Consider the following 17,625-nt stretch of genomic DNA (forward strand, 5'->3'; position numbering starts at 1 on the left):
TATTTTTCAGAGCAACAGCTTCCTTTTCGTTGTTTCAATCGTCAATTTATATTTATAAGCCCATAAGCTAACTAAAACCGATTTATACATATACCGGTGTCTCTGGGCCTTTAAGTCCCCCAATTGCAGCTGTTGTCTTGTATTTCTTTGTCAGCTACTCTGGGCCAAGTAATGGGTGGTGTGCCTTTCAAGACATTGTTGTTGGTCCAAAACCATAGCCCAAGACACCTTCCAAGCCCTAATACAACATCTAAAATCAGGTTTTGTGTCCAACATGATGTTCTCACACTGGCTTCATTTGGAATTTTTACGGGGGTGTTTCTCTTTGGAAAGCTCATGGCGAAGCACTAGATGAGGTCATGAAATTTCCCAATAAATATTTCTGGATTTAAACCAGTAAGTCACACTCCAGAAAAGAGCAAAACGGTTATCGTGGGAAATGGGTCAATGAAGGGAACTAAAAATACAAAACAGAACAGAACAGAACACAAAACAAAACAAAACAAAACAAAACAAAACAAAACACAAAACAAAACATACCATGAACCTGAAAATTTGTCCTTACTTTGGATCAGATATGGGCTAATGGCCACCTAAACGCCTGCCTCTCACTTATTTTTTGTAAATAATAAAGTTGATGAGCCAGTGTTAACCAGTGCCTCCAACTCCAAGGGCTGGCTCCTCGACTGGTCCCTCATTAGAACAAGAAAATTATTTCTTTGAACTAAAATAGGAAGCTGACTATACGTGGTCATGTTGAATCATAAGAAATTCCTGAATTTTTTTTTTTTTTTTTTTGTCACACATCTATTTAGAAAGCGCACACGGTCTATGTGGCTCTCCAGTTACTCTGATTAAAAGATGTGACCCCTTCCACCGTATAAGCTGCCAATCTATTCTTTTGATCGTTAAGAAGGGCCAAAATTTGCATTAACGAATAGTCAATATGTTACAATAACTTTGTTTATACAAGTGCCACCCCACTGCCTTTCATTTTACCTGTATTATGATGGTACACCTGTGCACTTTGCTTCTGCCTTTAAGATGTGTCATTTGAAGACGCAAAATCAGTCAGCACAATTTGTTGCAGGTTTGATAAACAACATTGCAGCATGTCCAGTTATTCTGGTTCTTAATAGTATGCAAGCTTTTAGTGTAAAAACTGTTCAGAATGCGTTGTTTGCAGAATCTTTTAGTCCAACTTTCACATGCCCAAATTATTGTCAATGCTTTTAAGCCATCATTGCAAAATGTTCATGTGAGGACCAGATAGTACCACTCCTTATGTATAATGATTTCCATTTTTAACGTGTACACAGACTCCCCTTACTGTTCTCTTGGCCCACTGGCCTAAACCACAGGAAAGCCTCTTTTTCTGAAAACGTAGATTGTTACTGAGTGTGAGCCAAGTCATATTGACAAAGAGAGGTAGACGTCCATCCATCCATTTTCTTCCGCTTATCCAGGATCGGGTCGTGGACGCAGCAGCTTTAGGAGGGACTCCCAGACTTCCCTCTCCCCAGCCACTTCATCCAGCTCATCCCGGGGATCACAAGGCATTCCCAGGCCAGCCGAGAGAGTCTCTCCAGCGCGTCCTGGGTTGTCCACGGGGTCTTCTCCAAGTGGGACATGCCCGGAACACGTCCAGGAGGCATCCTGATGAGATGCCCGAGCCACCTCATCTGGCTCCTCTCAACATGGAAGAGCAGCGACTCTACTCTGAGTCTCTCCCGGATGACCGAGCTTCTCACCCTATCTCTAAGGGAGAGCCCGGACACCCTGCGGAGGAAACTCATTTCGGCCGCTTGTATCCGGGATCTCGTTCTTTCGGTCACGACCCATAGCCCGTGACCATAGTTGAGGGTAGGAGCGTAGATCGACCGGAAAATTGAGAGCTTTGCCTTTTGGCTCAGCTCTCTCTTTACCACGACGGACTGGTACAGAGTTCGCATTACTGCCAACACTGCACCGATCTGCCTGTCGATCTCGCGCTCCATCCTGCCCACACTCGTGAACAAGACGCCGAGATACTTGAACTCCTCCACTTGGGGCAGGATCTCGTCCCCGATCCGGAGAGGGCATTCCACCCTTTTCTGACCGAGGACCATGGACTCGGATTTGGAGGTGCTGACCCTCATCCCGACCGCTTCACACTCGGTTGCAAACCGCTCCAGTGAGAGCTAGAGATCACGGCTTGAAGAAGCCAACAGCACCACGTCATCTGCAAAAAGCAGAGACGCAATGCTGAGGTCTCCAAACCGGACCCCCTCAACGCCTCGGCTGCGCGTAGAAATTCTGTCCATAAAAATTATGAACAGAATTGGTGACAAAGGGCAGCCTTGGCGGGGTCCAACCCTCACTGGGAACGAATCCGACTTACTGCCGGAAATGCGGACCAAACTCTGGCATCGGTGATACAGGGACCGAACCGCCCTTATCAGTTGACTCGGCACCCTGTACTCCCGAAGCACCCTCCACAGAACTTCCCGAGGGACACGGTGGAACGCCTTCTCCAAGTCCACAAAACACATGTGGACTGGTTAGCGAACTCCCATGCCCCCTCGAGGACCCTGCCGAGGGTGTAGAGCTGGTCCACTGTTCCACGGCCAGGACGAAAGCCACACTGCTCCTCCTGAATCCGAGGTTCAACCTCCCGACGGACCCTCCTCTCCAGCACCCCTGAATAGACCTTACCAGGGAGTCTGATTTTCAAATTTTCTGCCACGAAATCATGCAGCAATGCTCCATGCAGTGCAGTTTGGAATGGAGATCAAACTGAGCACAGAGACTGCAAGTCTGCAACACAGCTAAATGCAGCTCATCTGCACTTAGTTATTTGGAAATCAGAAGATCTGAGTCATAGGTCATTATCTACTCAATAGGAGGTGGGCAAGGCCGTCTGGTTGTCAATTGGCATTTATTGGTTCATCACAGATTGATTTGTCAGATTCACAACACATTTTTTGTCACAGGATTTTTATTCATAGAACAGGTTCATGACATGTTTATTAATAAAGACATTACATACTTGTATCGCTATTAGTTATGATTAAACCTGTTTCCTGATGATGAAATATTATCAAGAAAACAAGAAGCCTGACCGCCTTAAAGGTCCAATGTGTAGAGTTCAGGAAGTTTCCTTGTGGAATATGATGTGTTTGATATGCACAACCCGTCATTGATAGCCATTCATATTTAATCTAAAAATATTTTGAACTCTGAAGGAACAACAGCTGAAACGGAATGGGGCAAAGTATAATAAAGCTGCTCAATGCTCAATTACTATTTAAATCTATACAGCAGATAAAGACAAAAAAGGACAGTGAAAAACTGAAAGCTTCTTTTTTCCTGATCCTGCAGGTCATGGTACGTTGTTTTCAAGGTAGAATACATAGATGGGCACCAAGTATACTGTCAAAACTGGACAATGGTCACTTCAGGCTTATTGGTGATTGACAATGCCAAAAATGAAACATTTCTGGTTGATGGTGTTTAATATTTACCAAGACAGTCTGTGTGATATAATATAATGCTATCAACAGAGCTCATTGTAGTAAGCAAACAAATTCAGGTACTAGAAAATCACAATAACAAATTATCTAAGTCTAAGTCTATTAATCTTAGAAAATTGCAAAAATGGTCATTTTTGTTAATAAAACACATGCTTCAAAGCGTATCAACTGTTGAAAGACAGAAACCTTTGTTGGGCGGAATTGTAATGAATGCAAGAGAATTATGAACAAAGTGCTTGGTGATCGGATGGACTTAAGATAAGTTACTTGTTAAGTCAGGCAAACATTTCTTTGTTGTAGAACTAATCTGAGAGCAGAAATAATCTTATTGGTTGAGTTAAATGGCAGAGAGAGAATTAAGCTGCTTTAGCTGTATGAAATATTCAAAATATATTCAACGAAAGCTTAGAAACGTGACTGCAATTTCAGAACATTGCCTGGCCAACGAGCCACTCCAGTAGCAATCATCAGACAGAAATTCAGCTCCTCTAAATCAATTCTGGCTACAACTTATTCCAAAATTGACTTGAATTGACTGTACAACAGTGAGCTGACCCAGCTGTTGGCCTGACTTTTTGAATACTAACATTTTCATCCATCCATTTTCTAAACCGCTTCATCCTCACGAGGGCGTGCTGGAGCCTATCCCAGCAGTCTGGGGGTCACCAGCCAATCGCAGATGTTTTCAGGGATGAGAACGGCAAATGTGAAAAACCACTGAAAAGTAGCCGAGGTCTGGGAGCCGCATGCCCCCATTGGGGGCCATAGGGGGCCAGGGGCCACAGGCCCCGGAGGGGGCTTAGGGGGCAAAGCCCCCTGGAAACTCCTGGATTTTGGCAGTATAGCAACCCCAAAACCATTAATTTTATATATATATACCCCAAAACCATTAATTTTATATATATATATATATATATATATATATATATATATATATATATATATATATATATATATATATATATATATATATATATATATATACCTTGCGAAAGTATTCGGCCCCCTTGAACCTTTCAACATTTCGCGACATTTCAGGCTTCAAACATAAAGATATAAAAGTTTAATTTTTTGTCAAGAATCAACAACAAGTGGGACACAATCGTGAAGTGGAACAAAATTTATTGGATAATTTAAACTTTTTTAACAAATAAAAAACTGAAAAGTGGGGCGTGCAATATCATTCGGTCCCCTTGCGCTAATACTTTGTAGCACCACCTTTTGCTGCAATTACAGCTGCAAGTCGCTTGGGGTATGTCTCTATCAGTTTTGCACATCGAGAGACTGGAATTCTTGCCCATTCTTCCTTGCAAAACAGCTCGAGCTCAGTGAGGTTGGATGGAGAGCGTTTGTGAACAGCAGTCTTCAGCTCTTTCCACAGATTCAGGTCTGGACTTTGACTTGGCCATTCTAACACCTGGATAGGTCTATTTGTGAACCATTCCATTGTAGATTTGGCTTCATGTTTTGGATCATTGTCCTGTTGGAAGAAAAATCTCTGTCCCAGTCTCAGGTCTTTTGCAGACTCCAACAGGTTTTCTTCCAGAATGGTCCTGTATTTGGCTCCATCCATCTTCCCATCAATTTTAGCCATCTTCCCTGTCCCTGCTGAAGAAAAGCAGGCCCAAACCATGATGCTGCCACCACCATGTTTGACAGTGGGGATGGTGTGTTCAGGGTGATGAGCTGTGTTGCTTTTACGCCAAACATATCGTTTTGCATTGTGGCCAAAAAGTTCGATTTTGGATTCATCTGACCAGAGCACCTTCTTCCACGTTTGATGGCTTGTGGCAAACTTTAAACGAGACTTTTTATGGATATCTTTGAGAAATGGCTTTCTTCTTGCCACTCTTCCATAAAGGCCAGATTTGTGCAGTGCACGACTGATTGTTGTCCTATGGACAGACTCTCCCACCTCAGCTGTAGTTATCTACAGTTCATCCAGAGTGATCATGGGCCTCTTGGCTGCATCTCTGATCAGTCTTCTCCTTGTTTGAGATGAAAGTTTGGAGGGACGGCCGGGTCTTGGTAGATTTGCAGTGGTCTGATACTCCTTCCATTTCAATATAATTGCTTGCACAGTGCTCCTTGAGATGTTTAAAGCTTGGGAAATCTTTTTGTATCCAAATCCGGCTTTAAACTTCTCCACAACGGTATCTCGGACCTGCCTAGTGTGTTCCTGTGTCTTCATGGTTCTCTCTGCGCTTTAAACAGAACCCTGAGACTATCAAAGAGCAGGTGGATTTATACGGAGACTTGATTACACGCAGGTACATTCTATTTATCATCATCAGTCATTTAGGACAACATTGGATCATTCAAAGATCCTCACTGAACTTCTGGAGTGAGTTTGCTGCACCGAAAGTAAAGGGGCCGAATAATATTGCACGCCCCACTTTTCAGTTTTTTATTTGTTAAAAAAGTTTAAATTATCCAATAAATTTCGTTCCACTTCACGATTGTGTCCCACTTGCTGTTGATTCTTGACAAAAAATTAAAATTTTATATCTTTGTTTGAAGCCTGAAATGTGGCGAAATGTTGAAAGGTTCAAGGGGGCCGAATACTTTCGCAAGGCACCATATATATCATGACAATAGCCCAACATTAGCTTACATGTAACATTGTTACTTTCTAAACCCACATGCTTGTAAAAGTAAAAACGTACCTTTGTGTTTTTTTTGTTTCGATGTGCTCCTTAACGTTCCTAGCGCTGTAACCTCCATAGCTTATCACATCTTGACAAAGAATGCACAAAACCTTCCCCGGGACATCTAATTTACGGACTGTGTTCCGAGTTGTAAGATGACGCTGCTGTCGAGCCATGCCCATCTGAAGCAGTTCTTGATCCCGTTCGACTTGTCTATTTCTCTGGCACGATCCTTGTCTTTTTTCTCTAAAACGTTTGCCATGCTGGGGAAAACTGTTGCTGATTAGGCAAATGAGTAGGCAAACGATGTGACGAAAGTAGCGGCAAAATCCTGCCGAAAATAAGGCGGATGTTGTCGCAATGCTGCTGCCAGCCGCCCCCCCCCCCCCCTATATAAAAATTTCCGACGGAACCCCCCGAAATCTGCGGAAAATTCTCATCCCTGGTTTTTTATTTTGTTTAAAAACATATTTTTATTTGAAAATGATTTTAATTGAAAACAACCATTGCATTTATTACAGTGGAGCCTCGGTTTTTGACCACAATCCGTTCCAGAAGGCTGTTCGAGAAGTGAATCGTTCGGATTGCGAATCATGTTTTCTCATTACAAATAATGGAACACTTTTTAATCCATCCATCCATCCATTTTCTGAACCGCTTAGTCCCCACGGGGGTCGCGGGCGTGCGGGAGCCTATCCCAGCCGTCATCGGGCAGTAGGCGGGGGACACCCTGAACCGGTTACCAGCCAATCGCAGGGCACACAGAGACAAACAACCATTCGCACTCGCACTCACACCTAGGGACAATTTGGAGTGATCAATCAGCCTACCAAGCATGTTTTTGGGATGTGGGAGGAAACCGGAGTGCCCGGAGAAAACCCACGCGGGCTCGGGGAGAACATGCAAACTCCGCACAGGGAGGGCCGGAGGTGGAATCGAACCCGCACCCTCCTAACTGTGAGGCGGACGTGCTACCCAGTGCGCCACCGAGCCGCCCCACTTTTTAATCCGTTCCAAGCAAAAAAAACAAAAAACAAAAAAAAAACGCCTTTTTAAAGCATTTTTTCATTTGCGCATTTTTGTCCGATCGCGCAACTGCAGCGCACCGCCGAACGCGCAACCGTAGCGCGTCGCCGACCACGCAACTGCACCGCGCTGGTCGGTATTATTGTGACAGAGCCGTCGCTGAAATTTAGAAAATATTTTTAAAACCTGATGTACTTTCCAAAATTTAAGTGGACCTCAGTGCGCAGGGAACTTAATTTTGTATGATCGCACAACTGCAGCACACCGCCGAACGCGCAACTGTCGCATTGCTTTAGGAGCGTCTTTGTGTTTTAGGATGGCTTTACCGCTCCCACTTGCTTCCTTTGGAAGCATGATTAGAGTTGATGCAAACCTCAGAGTAACGAGAATGTAATAACGAACGGAGTCAGTTGGCATGCGGGTCCTCTCGGCTCATCTCGCGAGGTTCGACAACCGAAAAAATCTCGAATTTTTTGTTCGAATACCGATTTGTTCGAACATCGGGACGTTCGAAAACCGAGGCTCCACTGTACTTGCATTGTACATTTTACAATTGCTTTGGCTGGAGGTCACTAATGGTTTAGCGGCTTTGATGCAGGCAGTATGGGTTCAGTTCCAACACAGTGATGGTGTGAAAGTGAGTGCGAATGGTTGTTTGTTTCTACATGCGCCCTGCCACAGCTTGGAGACCAGTCCAGGTCACTGTCTGCTTTTCACCTGAAGTCAGCATGGATAGGCTCCAGCACCACTCCGTTCTGAGCAGGATAACAGATATTGACAATGGATGGATGGATTTGGTTAGAATTCATGTAGAAAAAAAAAGGGTGTTTTTTTTTTTATTTTTATATTTTTATCAGAATGCATGCTAAGCGTCCTGTAAATATATATATGAAACAGAGTGGTTTTGTAAAGCTAAAGTTATTAATTAAGCTCCAGCCTCCTCTGTATAAGTTATAAAGCAGCTGAAACTGTGAAATGGCATTCATGCTATGAAATGCAAGCCTAGAATTCTCTTTAAATGGATCGTCACAAATTCTATAGACACATTGGCCAACTTGTTGGTACCCTTCTGATAAAGAAAAAGAAACTTTCAATATGCACAGAATTAATCTGAAACTGACACGAGCGTGCTAAACTGCATGTAGACAAGCCACAAACTTTCTAGGAGAAAGTCCTTCGTAAAGATGAAACAAAACTGGAGCTTTTTGGCAAGTCATATTAACTTTAGCTTTACATGCACAATCATTACATTTTCACCTAATGTGCACCTAAACTGCAACATCAAACACAGGGTGTTTGTAGTATCTGTGCAGAGTACAGCGAATCAATCATTGTAGGTATTTCTTTCTTTCACTGAAGGGTTCAAAAAAATTTGCCAATAGGTCTATTCGTTTTTTCACTTCTCAAATAGTTAGCCAGCCTGCTGACATTTCATGAATGAACATAATATACGTACATGAGCTCTGCTTGTTGAACATCAACTCAACTTGTAAGATTGTCAAAAGTCTCCGCGCATTCAACAGCAAGGCCATTTGTTTGAATTACATGCATTGATACTGTATGTTATGGTATGTCCTCATTCTTAAGACAAATAAAATATATAAACTACTGAGCACTTCAAGTCCATAACAGCAGGCATGCTGTGAGGTTACTGTATTTGTGGCAGCTCTCACTGGTCGACAAAATGTAACCGATATGTAACCTGATTACCATTGTCCCAGGCATACAAAACCTTCTCCTTGGGGTTATAATCGATTTGTGTGGTGTATGAATACTCATTGGTAAAGGCCAGACGTGGAGTAGCCTCTGTGTTGGTATGCGTGTCATAAGCATAGCGCACCTCTCCTTCCTTCTGGTTGTACACATTGACAGCATACAAGACACCACAGATGATGAAACAATTGCCATAAGAGTTCCTCTTGAGACCTGTCCTCCAGGTTGTTTCCTTTTTTAGGGATAGGTCTCCGGGATCAAGTTTACTAATGATGATGACTTCTTGTTGGTTGTAGTCATAATCTATTGAGGGATAGATCACCCACAGTCCACTTTCATCCACTGCAAAGTCAATATCGGAGTGACCTCTCCATTTCCATGGGGTGGTGTCCTCATAAACCACATCATGCAACAATGTCCAGGCAGCCACATATCGCATCTTCAGGTCATACTTGATGATGATCTTGGTGAAGGCTCTATTGTAGTAGAAGGCTCCATTATAAACCACATGACCTGTGCCAATCCAATTGTAAGGAAGTTTGAAAAGGTTGCTCCAGCGGCCTGCAGCAGGGAAAACATTGAATTAGTTTTTTATTACACCTTCTATTTTGTTAGGAAACCAGGACTTTATACATTAAATGCAACCGTACAATAAGATGTAAATTATTGGTATATCAAAACAACCAAAGTGCCACCAACGTGTAGCTTTTATTTTTGGTTTATTTTGGTCTGGTTTCTTTTCATGAAAAAAAACATATGTAGCAAAATGTGCCAAAACCGCACTGGTTAGCACGTCCACCTCACAGTTCAGTGGTTGAGGTTTCGATTTCACCTCCGGCCCTGCTTGTGTGGCGTTTTCATGTTCTCCCTGCGCCCACATGTTTTTTTTCCGGGTACTGTGTCACACTCCGTGAACCAATTGGACATAGTAGACATAGTTCCAGCAGGCATAAAATGTCACTCTCCTCTCAGCCACCAAATTTTCATGTGAGCTGGAGGCATGTAAAAGAAAAGGCCCTCGGCACAAAACCCCAAGATGCCTCAGTCTTTACACTTGAATGTACTTGCTCTGTCTACAAATACAGAGCTCTGAGACTAACACCTGATGTGTTCTTTAGACGGTTGTTGTTCTGGGAATTGTTGTACAGTAGATTTGATTATGATTGTGTTTAAATCACATCAAACAAGTCGCAGGATAAAATTAACTACAGGTTTGATTCAAACTAACTGTTACTGTAAAAACACCCTTAGGAGCAGGCATCAGTAATAAAGACTAATCTTTTGAACAGGCCTTATTAGGCCCAGATCCAATTTCTGTGGCTGTTAAAACTTGGGAATTAATCAGTCAAAATATCAGAGCATGTGATATGTAATTTTCTGGACACATTCAGGACATGCACACAAACTGAGGCAATTGTGGGAACTCCATATGTCTTGTGCTCACATTGCATAGCTTTTTGAGAGCTCAATGTAAAGTCTCTTGCTCAGGAAGTTCAGGACCCTTTGCTGTGTTATAGTAATTAATATGTTCCATTGTTGTGTGTATGATGATGTTATCTTCATGGTGCCATTGACAATGTTTGTACAATACCAGACTGTATGTAGAAACTGGTATTATGTGACACGACCGTTTGTTTAGTAATTCACCACTGAACCAACATATTGTGTACCTCTGGTGTCATTTTTGAATCACATCCTATTGGTCCTCTTAACCTTTCAACCTCAGGACGTTTGATATAGATTTGAAAATATAAAAATCCCAAGGACAAAAACAGTGTTGTTAAACCCCCCAACCACCCACATCACCAGAGCCAACCCTCATTGCTAATCCCTTCCTACTGGGCCTTGTTCAAAGTAAAGGCCAGAGCACATGTCAGAGAACAGCAGGCATCACTGCCACTCATCAAGACAGCTAGTCATCCGCACACATCAGTGAGCTCACCTCACTGCAGGACGCTTTAAATGCAAGTGAGTTTAGAAAGCCCATTGTCTAAACAGATCTACATCAACAAACCAAATCCTATGAAGGCAGATCTCATCTTTTTAAAAGAGTGTAATCCAATTCCTCGGTTGATGTGCATGTAGGAGTTGATTTTCCCACCCTCTAAAGCAGGCGTGTCCAAACTACGGCCCGCGGGCCAACTGCGGCCCGCGGTCCAGTTTTTATTCTGAAAACATAATTGAATATGGCCTGCACAAGAAGCTTGAGCTCAACTATGTTGCACTTCTCAGTTTCAACACTAGATGGAACCCGCCAAACAAACGAAATCAAGCGAAGAAAAACTTTTACCGCTAGTCACCAACACGGTGGGAAAATGAGTATTTCTTCAAAGAAATCAACGAAAAGTGTGTCTGTTTGATTTGTAATGAAGATGTTGCTGTGATGAAAGAGTGCCGTCGGCACTATGAGACCAAACATCAGAGCTAAACATCGTACACCGGTGCTGAATGAGCACAGAAAGTTAAGCAAATGGCAGCTAGCCTGCAAGCTCAACAGCAGTTTTTTTTCGTGCCAACAAAACACAGGAAAACTCCACAAGAGCAAGTTATGAAGTCGCTAAACCTATTGCCCAGCACGGCAAATCGTTTTCAGACGGTGATTTCATAAAGCAGTGCCTCATCAAAGTCACAGAAGTAATGTGCCCAGAAAAAGTGCCGGATTTCAACAATGTGAGCTTATCCAGAAACACAGTGGTGCGGAGAATTGAGGACTTGTCAGCGAACGTGAAACTCCAGCTGAGAGACAAGGCTTGTGCGTTTGATTTTTACTCAATAGCATGTGATGAGAGCACAGATGCCACAGACACCGCAACTGTTAATTTTTTTGCGGGGAGTAGATGATAATTTTTGCTGTACGGAGGAGCTGCTTGATATGATGAGCCTAAAAGGCACAACGACAGGAAAATATATTTTTGAAGCTGTGTCAGAGGCAGTTGAAAAGATGGGGCTTAAATGGGACAAGCTCTGTGGAGTAACAACGGACGGAGCTCCGGCCATGACTGGCGAGCGCAAAGGAATGGCATCGTTGGTGTGCGCCAAGGTAAAAGAGAGCGGAGGTGAGGATGCACTGTCTAATCCACCAAGAAGCACTGTGTGCCAAGACTGTCCAGCTGGGCGATGTGATGAACACTGTCGTAAAAACTGTCAACGTAATTCGAGCGAGAGGACTGTACCACAGAGAATTTCAGGCTTTCCTATCTGATGTGGATGCTGAATACGGGGATGTACTCTACCACTCTGATGTGCGCTGGCTCAGCCGTGGCTCTGTGCTGCAGCGTATTTTTTCGCTGAGATCAGAAATCGACCAGTTTTTAAAAGAGAAGGGCCGATGTTGGGTCTAAATACGATTAGACATTAAATCTCTCGCTGGAATGAAGAGGAGAAGACAACCAGAACAGGTTTACTCGCGAGGAGAACGATAGAGAAAGCAATCTCAGTTACAACCGCCATCAGTTCTGAGTCCTTACTCCACGTGCCCCTCTTTTTAATGTTATGGTTGTGAAGGAATGAGGTACGACAGTGTATGTCCAAGATTGGAGAAGAATGTTCACAGGAAGGTCACGTGAAGATAAAATCAGCAGGTGCCAGAAGGAGCCACCCAAAGACTCGGCCAAAGATGATCGCCAAGGCCGAAAGACGGGAGGGAGGGAAGACAACAGCCCCCACCCGAGAACTCGGCCAAAGATGATCGCCAAGGCCGAAAGACGGGATGGAAGACAACAGCTCCCCTCCACACACACACACACACACCAACAGCCCCCCACCTACACACCGAATCGCCCATAACCAGCACCACTCTCATGGAAGCAGACTCTCCTTCGAACTTGCCCCGCCCCGAAGACTCATCACCCATCAATCTCGGCCCACAATGTCCTACTGAATATAAAACTGATCTAACAACCTTGGACTTTGCCTTTTCTGAATGGAGACTTTCTGCTCTTGAAGGGCCCAGCGCTGTATTGTACTTTCCTGAAAACAGAGCTTTTTGAACAAGAATTGTGATTGAACTCAACCAATCTGTGTAAGTCTAATTTCTGCTTCAGTCTCTTTGCATTTTTCTAAATCTGAAGAAATCAAACGAGCACGCAGTGAGTAAATTGGATAACAGGTGATTGGCAAAGGCTTTTGCCGCGAGGCGCAGATAACGCGCTCCCTAAATTGTGGACAGAATCCAACAAATGGTGACCATCCGACGTGATTTCTTCAGAAGGGAAAGTGCGTGCTCCACAAAGGATTCTTCCTTCTCCGCTCTTGCTCAACAGTATTGCAGTCCGATTGGCACACAAGGTAAGGGGGAAACTTTTTTTTCTTTCTCCCCATCCATCCATCCATCCATCCATCCATCCATCCATCCATCTTCTTCCGCTTATCCGGGGTCGGGTCGCGGGGGCAGCAGCTTTAGGAGGGACTCCCAGACTTCCCTCTCCCCAGCCACTTCATCCAGCTCATCCCGGGGGATCCCAAGGCGTTCCCAGGCCAGCTGAGAGACATAGTCTCTCCAGCGCATCCTGGGTCGTACCCGGGGTCTTCTACCGGTGGGACATGCCCGGAACACCTCCCCAGGGAGGCGTCCAGGAGGCATCCTGATAAGATGCCCGAGCCACCTCATCTGGCGCCTCTCAACGTGTAGGAGTAGCGACTCTACTCCGAGTCTCTCCCGGATGACCGAGCTTCTCACCCTATCTCTAAGGGAGAGCCCGGACATCCTGCGGAGAAAGCTCATTACGGCCGCTTGTATCCGGGATCTCGTTCTTTCGGTCACGACCCATAGCTCGTGACCATAGGTGAGGGTAGGAGCGTAAATCGACCGGTAAATTGAAAGCTTTGCCTTTTGGCTCAGCTTTCTCTTCACCACAACGGACCGGTACAGGGTCCGCATTACTGCCGACGCTGCACCGATCCGCCTGTCGATCTCGCGCTCCATCCTCCCCTCACTCGTGAACAAGACTCCAAGATACTTGAACTCCTCCACTTGGGGCAGGATCTCATCCCCGATCCGGAGAGGGCATTCCACCCTTTTCCGATCAAGGACCATGGACTCGGATTTGGAGGTGCTGACCCTCATCCCGGCCGCTTCACACTCGGCTGCGAACCGTTCCAGAGAGAGCTGGAGATCACGGCCTGAAGAAGCCAACAGCACCACGTCATCTGCAAAAAGCAGAGACACGATGCTGAGGTCACCAAACCGGACCCTCTCAACGCCCTGGCTGCGCCTAGAAATTCTGTCCATAAAAAATATGAACAGAATCGGTGACAAAGGGCAGCCTTGGCGGAGTCCAACCCTCACTGGGAACGAATCCGACTTACTGCCGGAAATGCGGACCAGACTCTGGCATCAGTGATACAGGGACCGAACCGCCCTCATCAGTTGGCTCGGCACCCCGTACTCCCGAAGCACCCTCCACAGAACCTCCTGAGGGACACGGTCGAACGCCTTCTCCAAATCCACAAAACACATGTGGACTGGTTGGGCGAACTCCCATGCACCCTCGAGGATCCTGCCGAGGGTGTAGAGCTGGTCCACTGTTCCACGGCCAGGACGAAAGCCACACTGCTCCTCCTGAATCCGAGGTTCGACCTCCCGACGGACCCTCCTCTCCGGCACCCCTGAATAGACCTTACCAGGGAGGCTGAGGAGTGTGATTCCCCTGTAATTGGAACACACCCTCCGGTCCCCCTTCTTAAAGAGGGGAACCACCACCCCAGTCTGCCAATCCAGAGGCACTGTCCCCGATGTCCACGCAACGTTGTAGAGGTGTGTCAGCCATGACAGCCCCACAACATCCAGAGCCTTTAAGAACTCGGGGCGGATCTCATCCACCCCCGGGGCCTTGCCACCGAGGAGTTTTTTAACTACCTCAGTGACTTCGACCCCAGAGATTGGAGAATCCGCCTCAGAGTCTCCAGGCCCTGCTTCCTCAATGGAAGGCGTGTAGGTGGAATTGAGGAGGTCTTCGAAGTATTCTCCCCACCGACTCACGACGTCCCGAGTCGAGGTCAGCAGCACGCCATCCCCACTGCTTCCCCCTCCTGAGACGCCGGATGGTGGACCAGAATTTCCTTGAAGCCGTCCGAAAGTCATTGTCCATGGCCTCACCGAACTCCTCCCACGCCGGGGTTTTGCCTCAGCAACCGCCGAAGCCGCGTTCCGCTTGGCGATCCGGTACCTGTCAGCTGCCTCCAGAGTCCCGCAGGCCAAAACGGCCCGATAGGACTCCTTCTTCAGCTTGACGGCATCCCTTACCGCCGGTGTCCACCAGCGGGTTCGGGGATTGCCGCCACGACAGGCACCAACGACCTTACGGCCACAGCTCCGGTCGGCCGCCTCAACAATGGAGGCGCGGAACATGGTCCACTCGGACTCAATGTCAGCCGCCTCCCCCGGGACGTGGGAAAAGCTCTGCCGGAGGTGGGAGTTGAAGCTCTTCCTGACAGGAGATTCTGCCAGACGTTCCCAGCAGACCCTCACAGAGCGTTTGGGTCTGCCAGGTCGGACCGGCATCTTCCCCAACCATCGGAGCCAACCCACCACCAGGTGGTGATCAGTTGACAGCTCTGCCCCTCTCTTCACCCGAGTGTCCAAAACATGCGGCCGCAAATCCGATGACACTACTACAAAGTCGATCATCGAACTGCGGCCTAGGGTGTCCTGGTGCCAAGTGCACACATGGACACCCTTATGCTTGAACATGGTGTTCATTATTGAAAATCCGTGTCGAGCACAGAAGTCCAACAATAGAACACCGCTCGGGTTCAGATCGGGGGGGCGTTCCTCCCAATCACGCCCTTTCAGGTCTCACTGTCATTGCCCACGTGAGCATTGAAGTCACCCAGTAGAACGATGGAGTCCCCAGAAGGAGCGCTCTCCAGCACTTCCTCCAGGGACCCCAAGAAGGGTGGGTACTCTGAGCTGCCGTTTGGTGCATAGACACAAACAACAGTCAGGACCCGTCCCCCCACCCGAAGGCGGAGGGAGGCTACCTTCTCGTTCACCGGGGTGAACCCCAATGTGCAGGTGCCCAGCCGGGGGCAACTCCAGAGTGGAAGAGAGTCCAGCCCCTCTCGAGAGGGCTTGTACCGGAGCCCAAACTGTGCGTGGAGGCTAGTCCGACTATATCTAGTCGGAATTTTTCTGCCTCGCACACCAGCTCGGGCTCCTTTCCAGCCAGAGAGGTGACATTCCATGTCCCAAGAGCCAGCTTCTGCAGCCGGGGATCAGACCGCCAAGGTCCCTGCCTTTGGCTGCCGCCCAGCTCACATTGCACCCGACCCCTTTGGCCCCTCCCACAGGTGGTGAGCCCATGGGAAGGGGGACCCACGTTTCCTTTTCGGGCTATGGCCGGCCGGGCCCCATGGGCGAAGGCCCGGCTACCGGACGCTCGCCTTCGAGCCCCGCCTCCAGGCCTGGCTCCAGAGGAAGGACCCGGTGACCCGCGTCCGGGCGAGGGAAAACTAAGTCCATTTATATCACTCATCATAAGGGGCTTCTGTGAGCCGTGCTTTGTCTGGCCCCTCACCTAAGACCCGTTTGCCATGGGTGACCCTACCAGGGGCATGAAGCCCCCGACAACATGGCTCCTAGGATCATAGGGGCACACAAACCCCTCCACCACGATAAGGTGACGACTCACGGATATTGTGGAGTGAAAGCGGAATACAAAAATTAATAATTTCAGCTCTGTGTTCAGGAATGGTGGTTGTATAGAAGTGTGTGTTTGTGTGGAACTTGGTAAAAGTGATTTGTGGAAAAAATTAAAAATACAAAAACAGGTGAAGGCGTCGCTGATATAGCAGGACGGATGCCGAGCGACTCCAATAGTGTGACCTTAGAACATTATAGGGCTGTCTAAGGCGAGGGACATCTGGGATGTCCGAGTCGTGGTGAATTAAGAGAAAGGTGGTGAGGACTTTGTCTGATCAGCAAAGGGCGCTCACACCGCTGGAACTTGTGGGATGCCAGTGACTAGCATATGGGCACCTGAGTGGCCTCAATAGTAGACACTTAGGAACTTATACTGTTGCCTAAGGTCGGGGTCGATTGGATCGGCCAGGCCACCAATACGAGTCGGGGACTCGTGAAAAAAAAAAAAACGCTACATAATTGTTGAAGTGTGTCTATGATGATATTGTGTGGAAAGCAGGCTTGGCTGTCAGATGGGACAGCGGCGCAGCTGAAGAAGTGAGTGATTAGTTGTGGTGCTGTTCATGGGATGGAAGTGATGATTTGTGGTTCATGAAGAACAATAAGTTGATTTGTATAAAATTGTTGATTTTATTTTGATTTTGCATGAAAGTTGGAGTCAGAAAAATGGCTTAACAAGAATTTGATAAAGAATGTATATTTAATTAGCATGAAAGTTATATCCCATTGTGTGGTGAGGTTAAACTGTAACCATTTTTATTTTCAAAAGGGTGCTGCTCTAAAGTTTGGGCCAAACGGTCAGGTGGGCACAAATGCATATTTTGGACAGAGGTGGGGGGTTACATTGTGCGACGTGGTGGTGGCGAGGCTCTCCGCACTTCAGTTGCCCCCCCCTTGTTATCAGCTGGGAAGATTGTCATGTCTATGTTGTGGGCCCGTGTGTTTGTTTATGTGTATGTTTGTCTTTGTGTATCAGTTCGTTATAAAGGATGGAATTGCGTTAAATTGGTGCACGGAAACGGTGTGCTAGACAATGGTTCATCAGATTTGCATTGTTAAATGTAAAAATTAGAAATTATAGAAT

At 46.4% G+C, this 17,625-nt stretch overlaps 1 protein-coding gene and 1 long non-coding RNA gene across 6 annotated transcripts in view; both read right to left on the reverse strand.

Moving 5' to 3' along the window:
• The window catches only part of LOC137840128 (uncharacterized), a 41,615-nt gene extending 35,074 nt beyond the window's left edge, over nt 1-6,541 (reverse strand). The window contains exon 1 of the long non-coding RNA XR_011086591.1: nt 6,179-6,541. This is a non-coding gene — a long non-coding RNA (uncharacterized lncRNA). The remainder of the gene's footprint in view (nt 1-6,178) is intronic.
• Nucleotides 6,542-6,658: 117 nt separating this feature from the next.
• Nucleotides 6,659-17,625, reverse strand: part of olfml2a (olfactomedin-like 2A) — a 66,120-nt gene continuing 55,153 nt past the window's right edge. For all 5 annotated transcript variants that reach the window (XM_049764255.2, XM_049764252.2, XM_068650085.1 and 2 more), the window contains exon 8: nt 6,659-9,460. In XM_049764255.2, the coding sequence (XP_049620212.1) occupies nt 8,856-9,460 (605 nt within the window). In that variant the 3' untranslated portion in view covers nt 6,659-8,855. The remainder of the gene's footprint in view (nt 9,461-17,625) is intronic.

This window comes from Syngnathus scovelli, chromosome 3 (genome assembly GCF_024217435.2).
Source record: "Syngnathus scovelli strain Florida chromosome 3, RoL_Ssco_1.2, whole genome shotgun sequence".
Taxonomy (NCBI): Eukaryota; Metazoa; Chordata; class Actinopteri; order Syngnathiformes; family Syngnathidae; genus Syngnathus; species Syngnathus scovelli.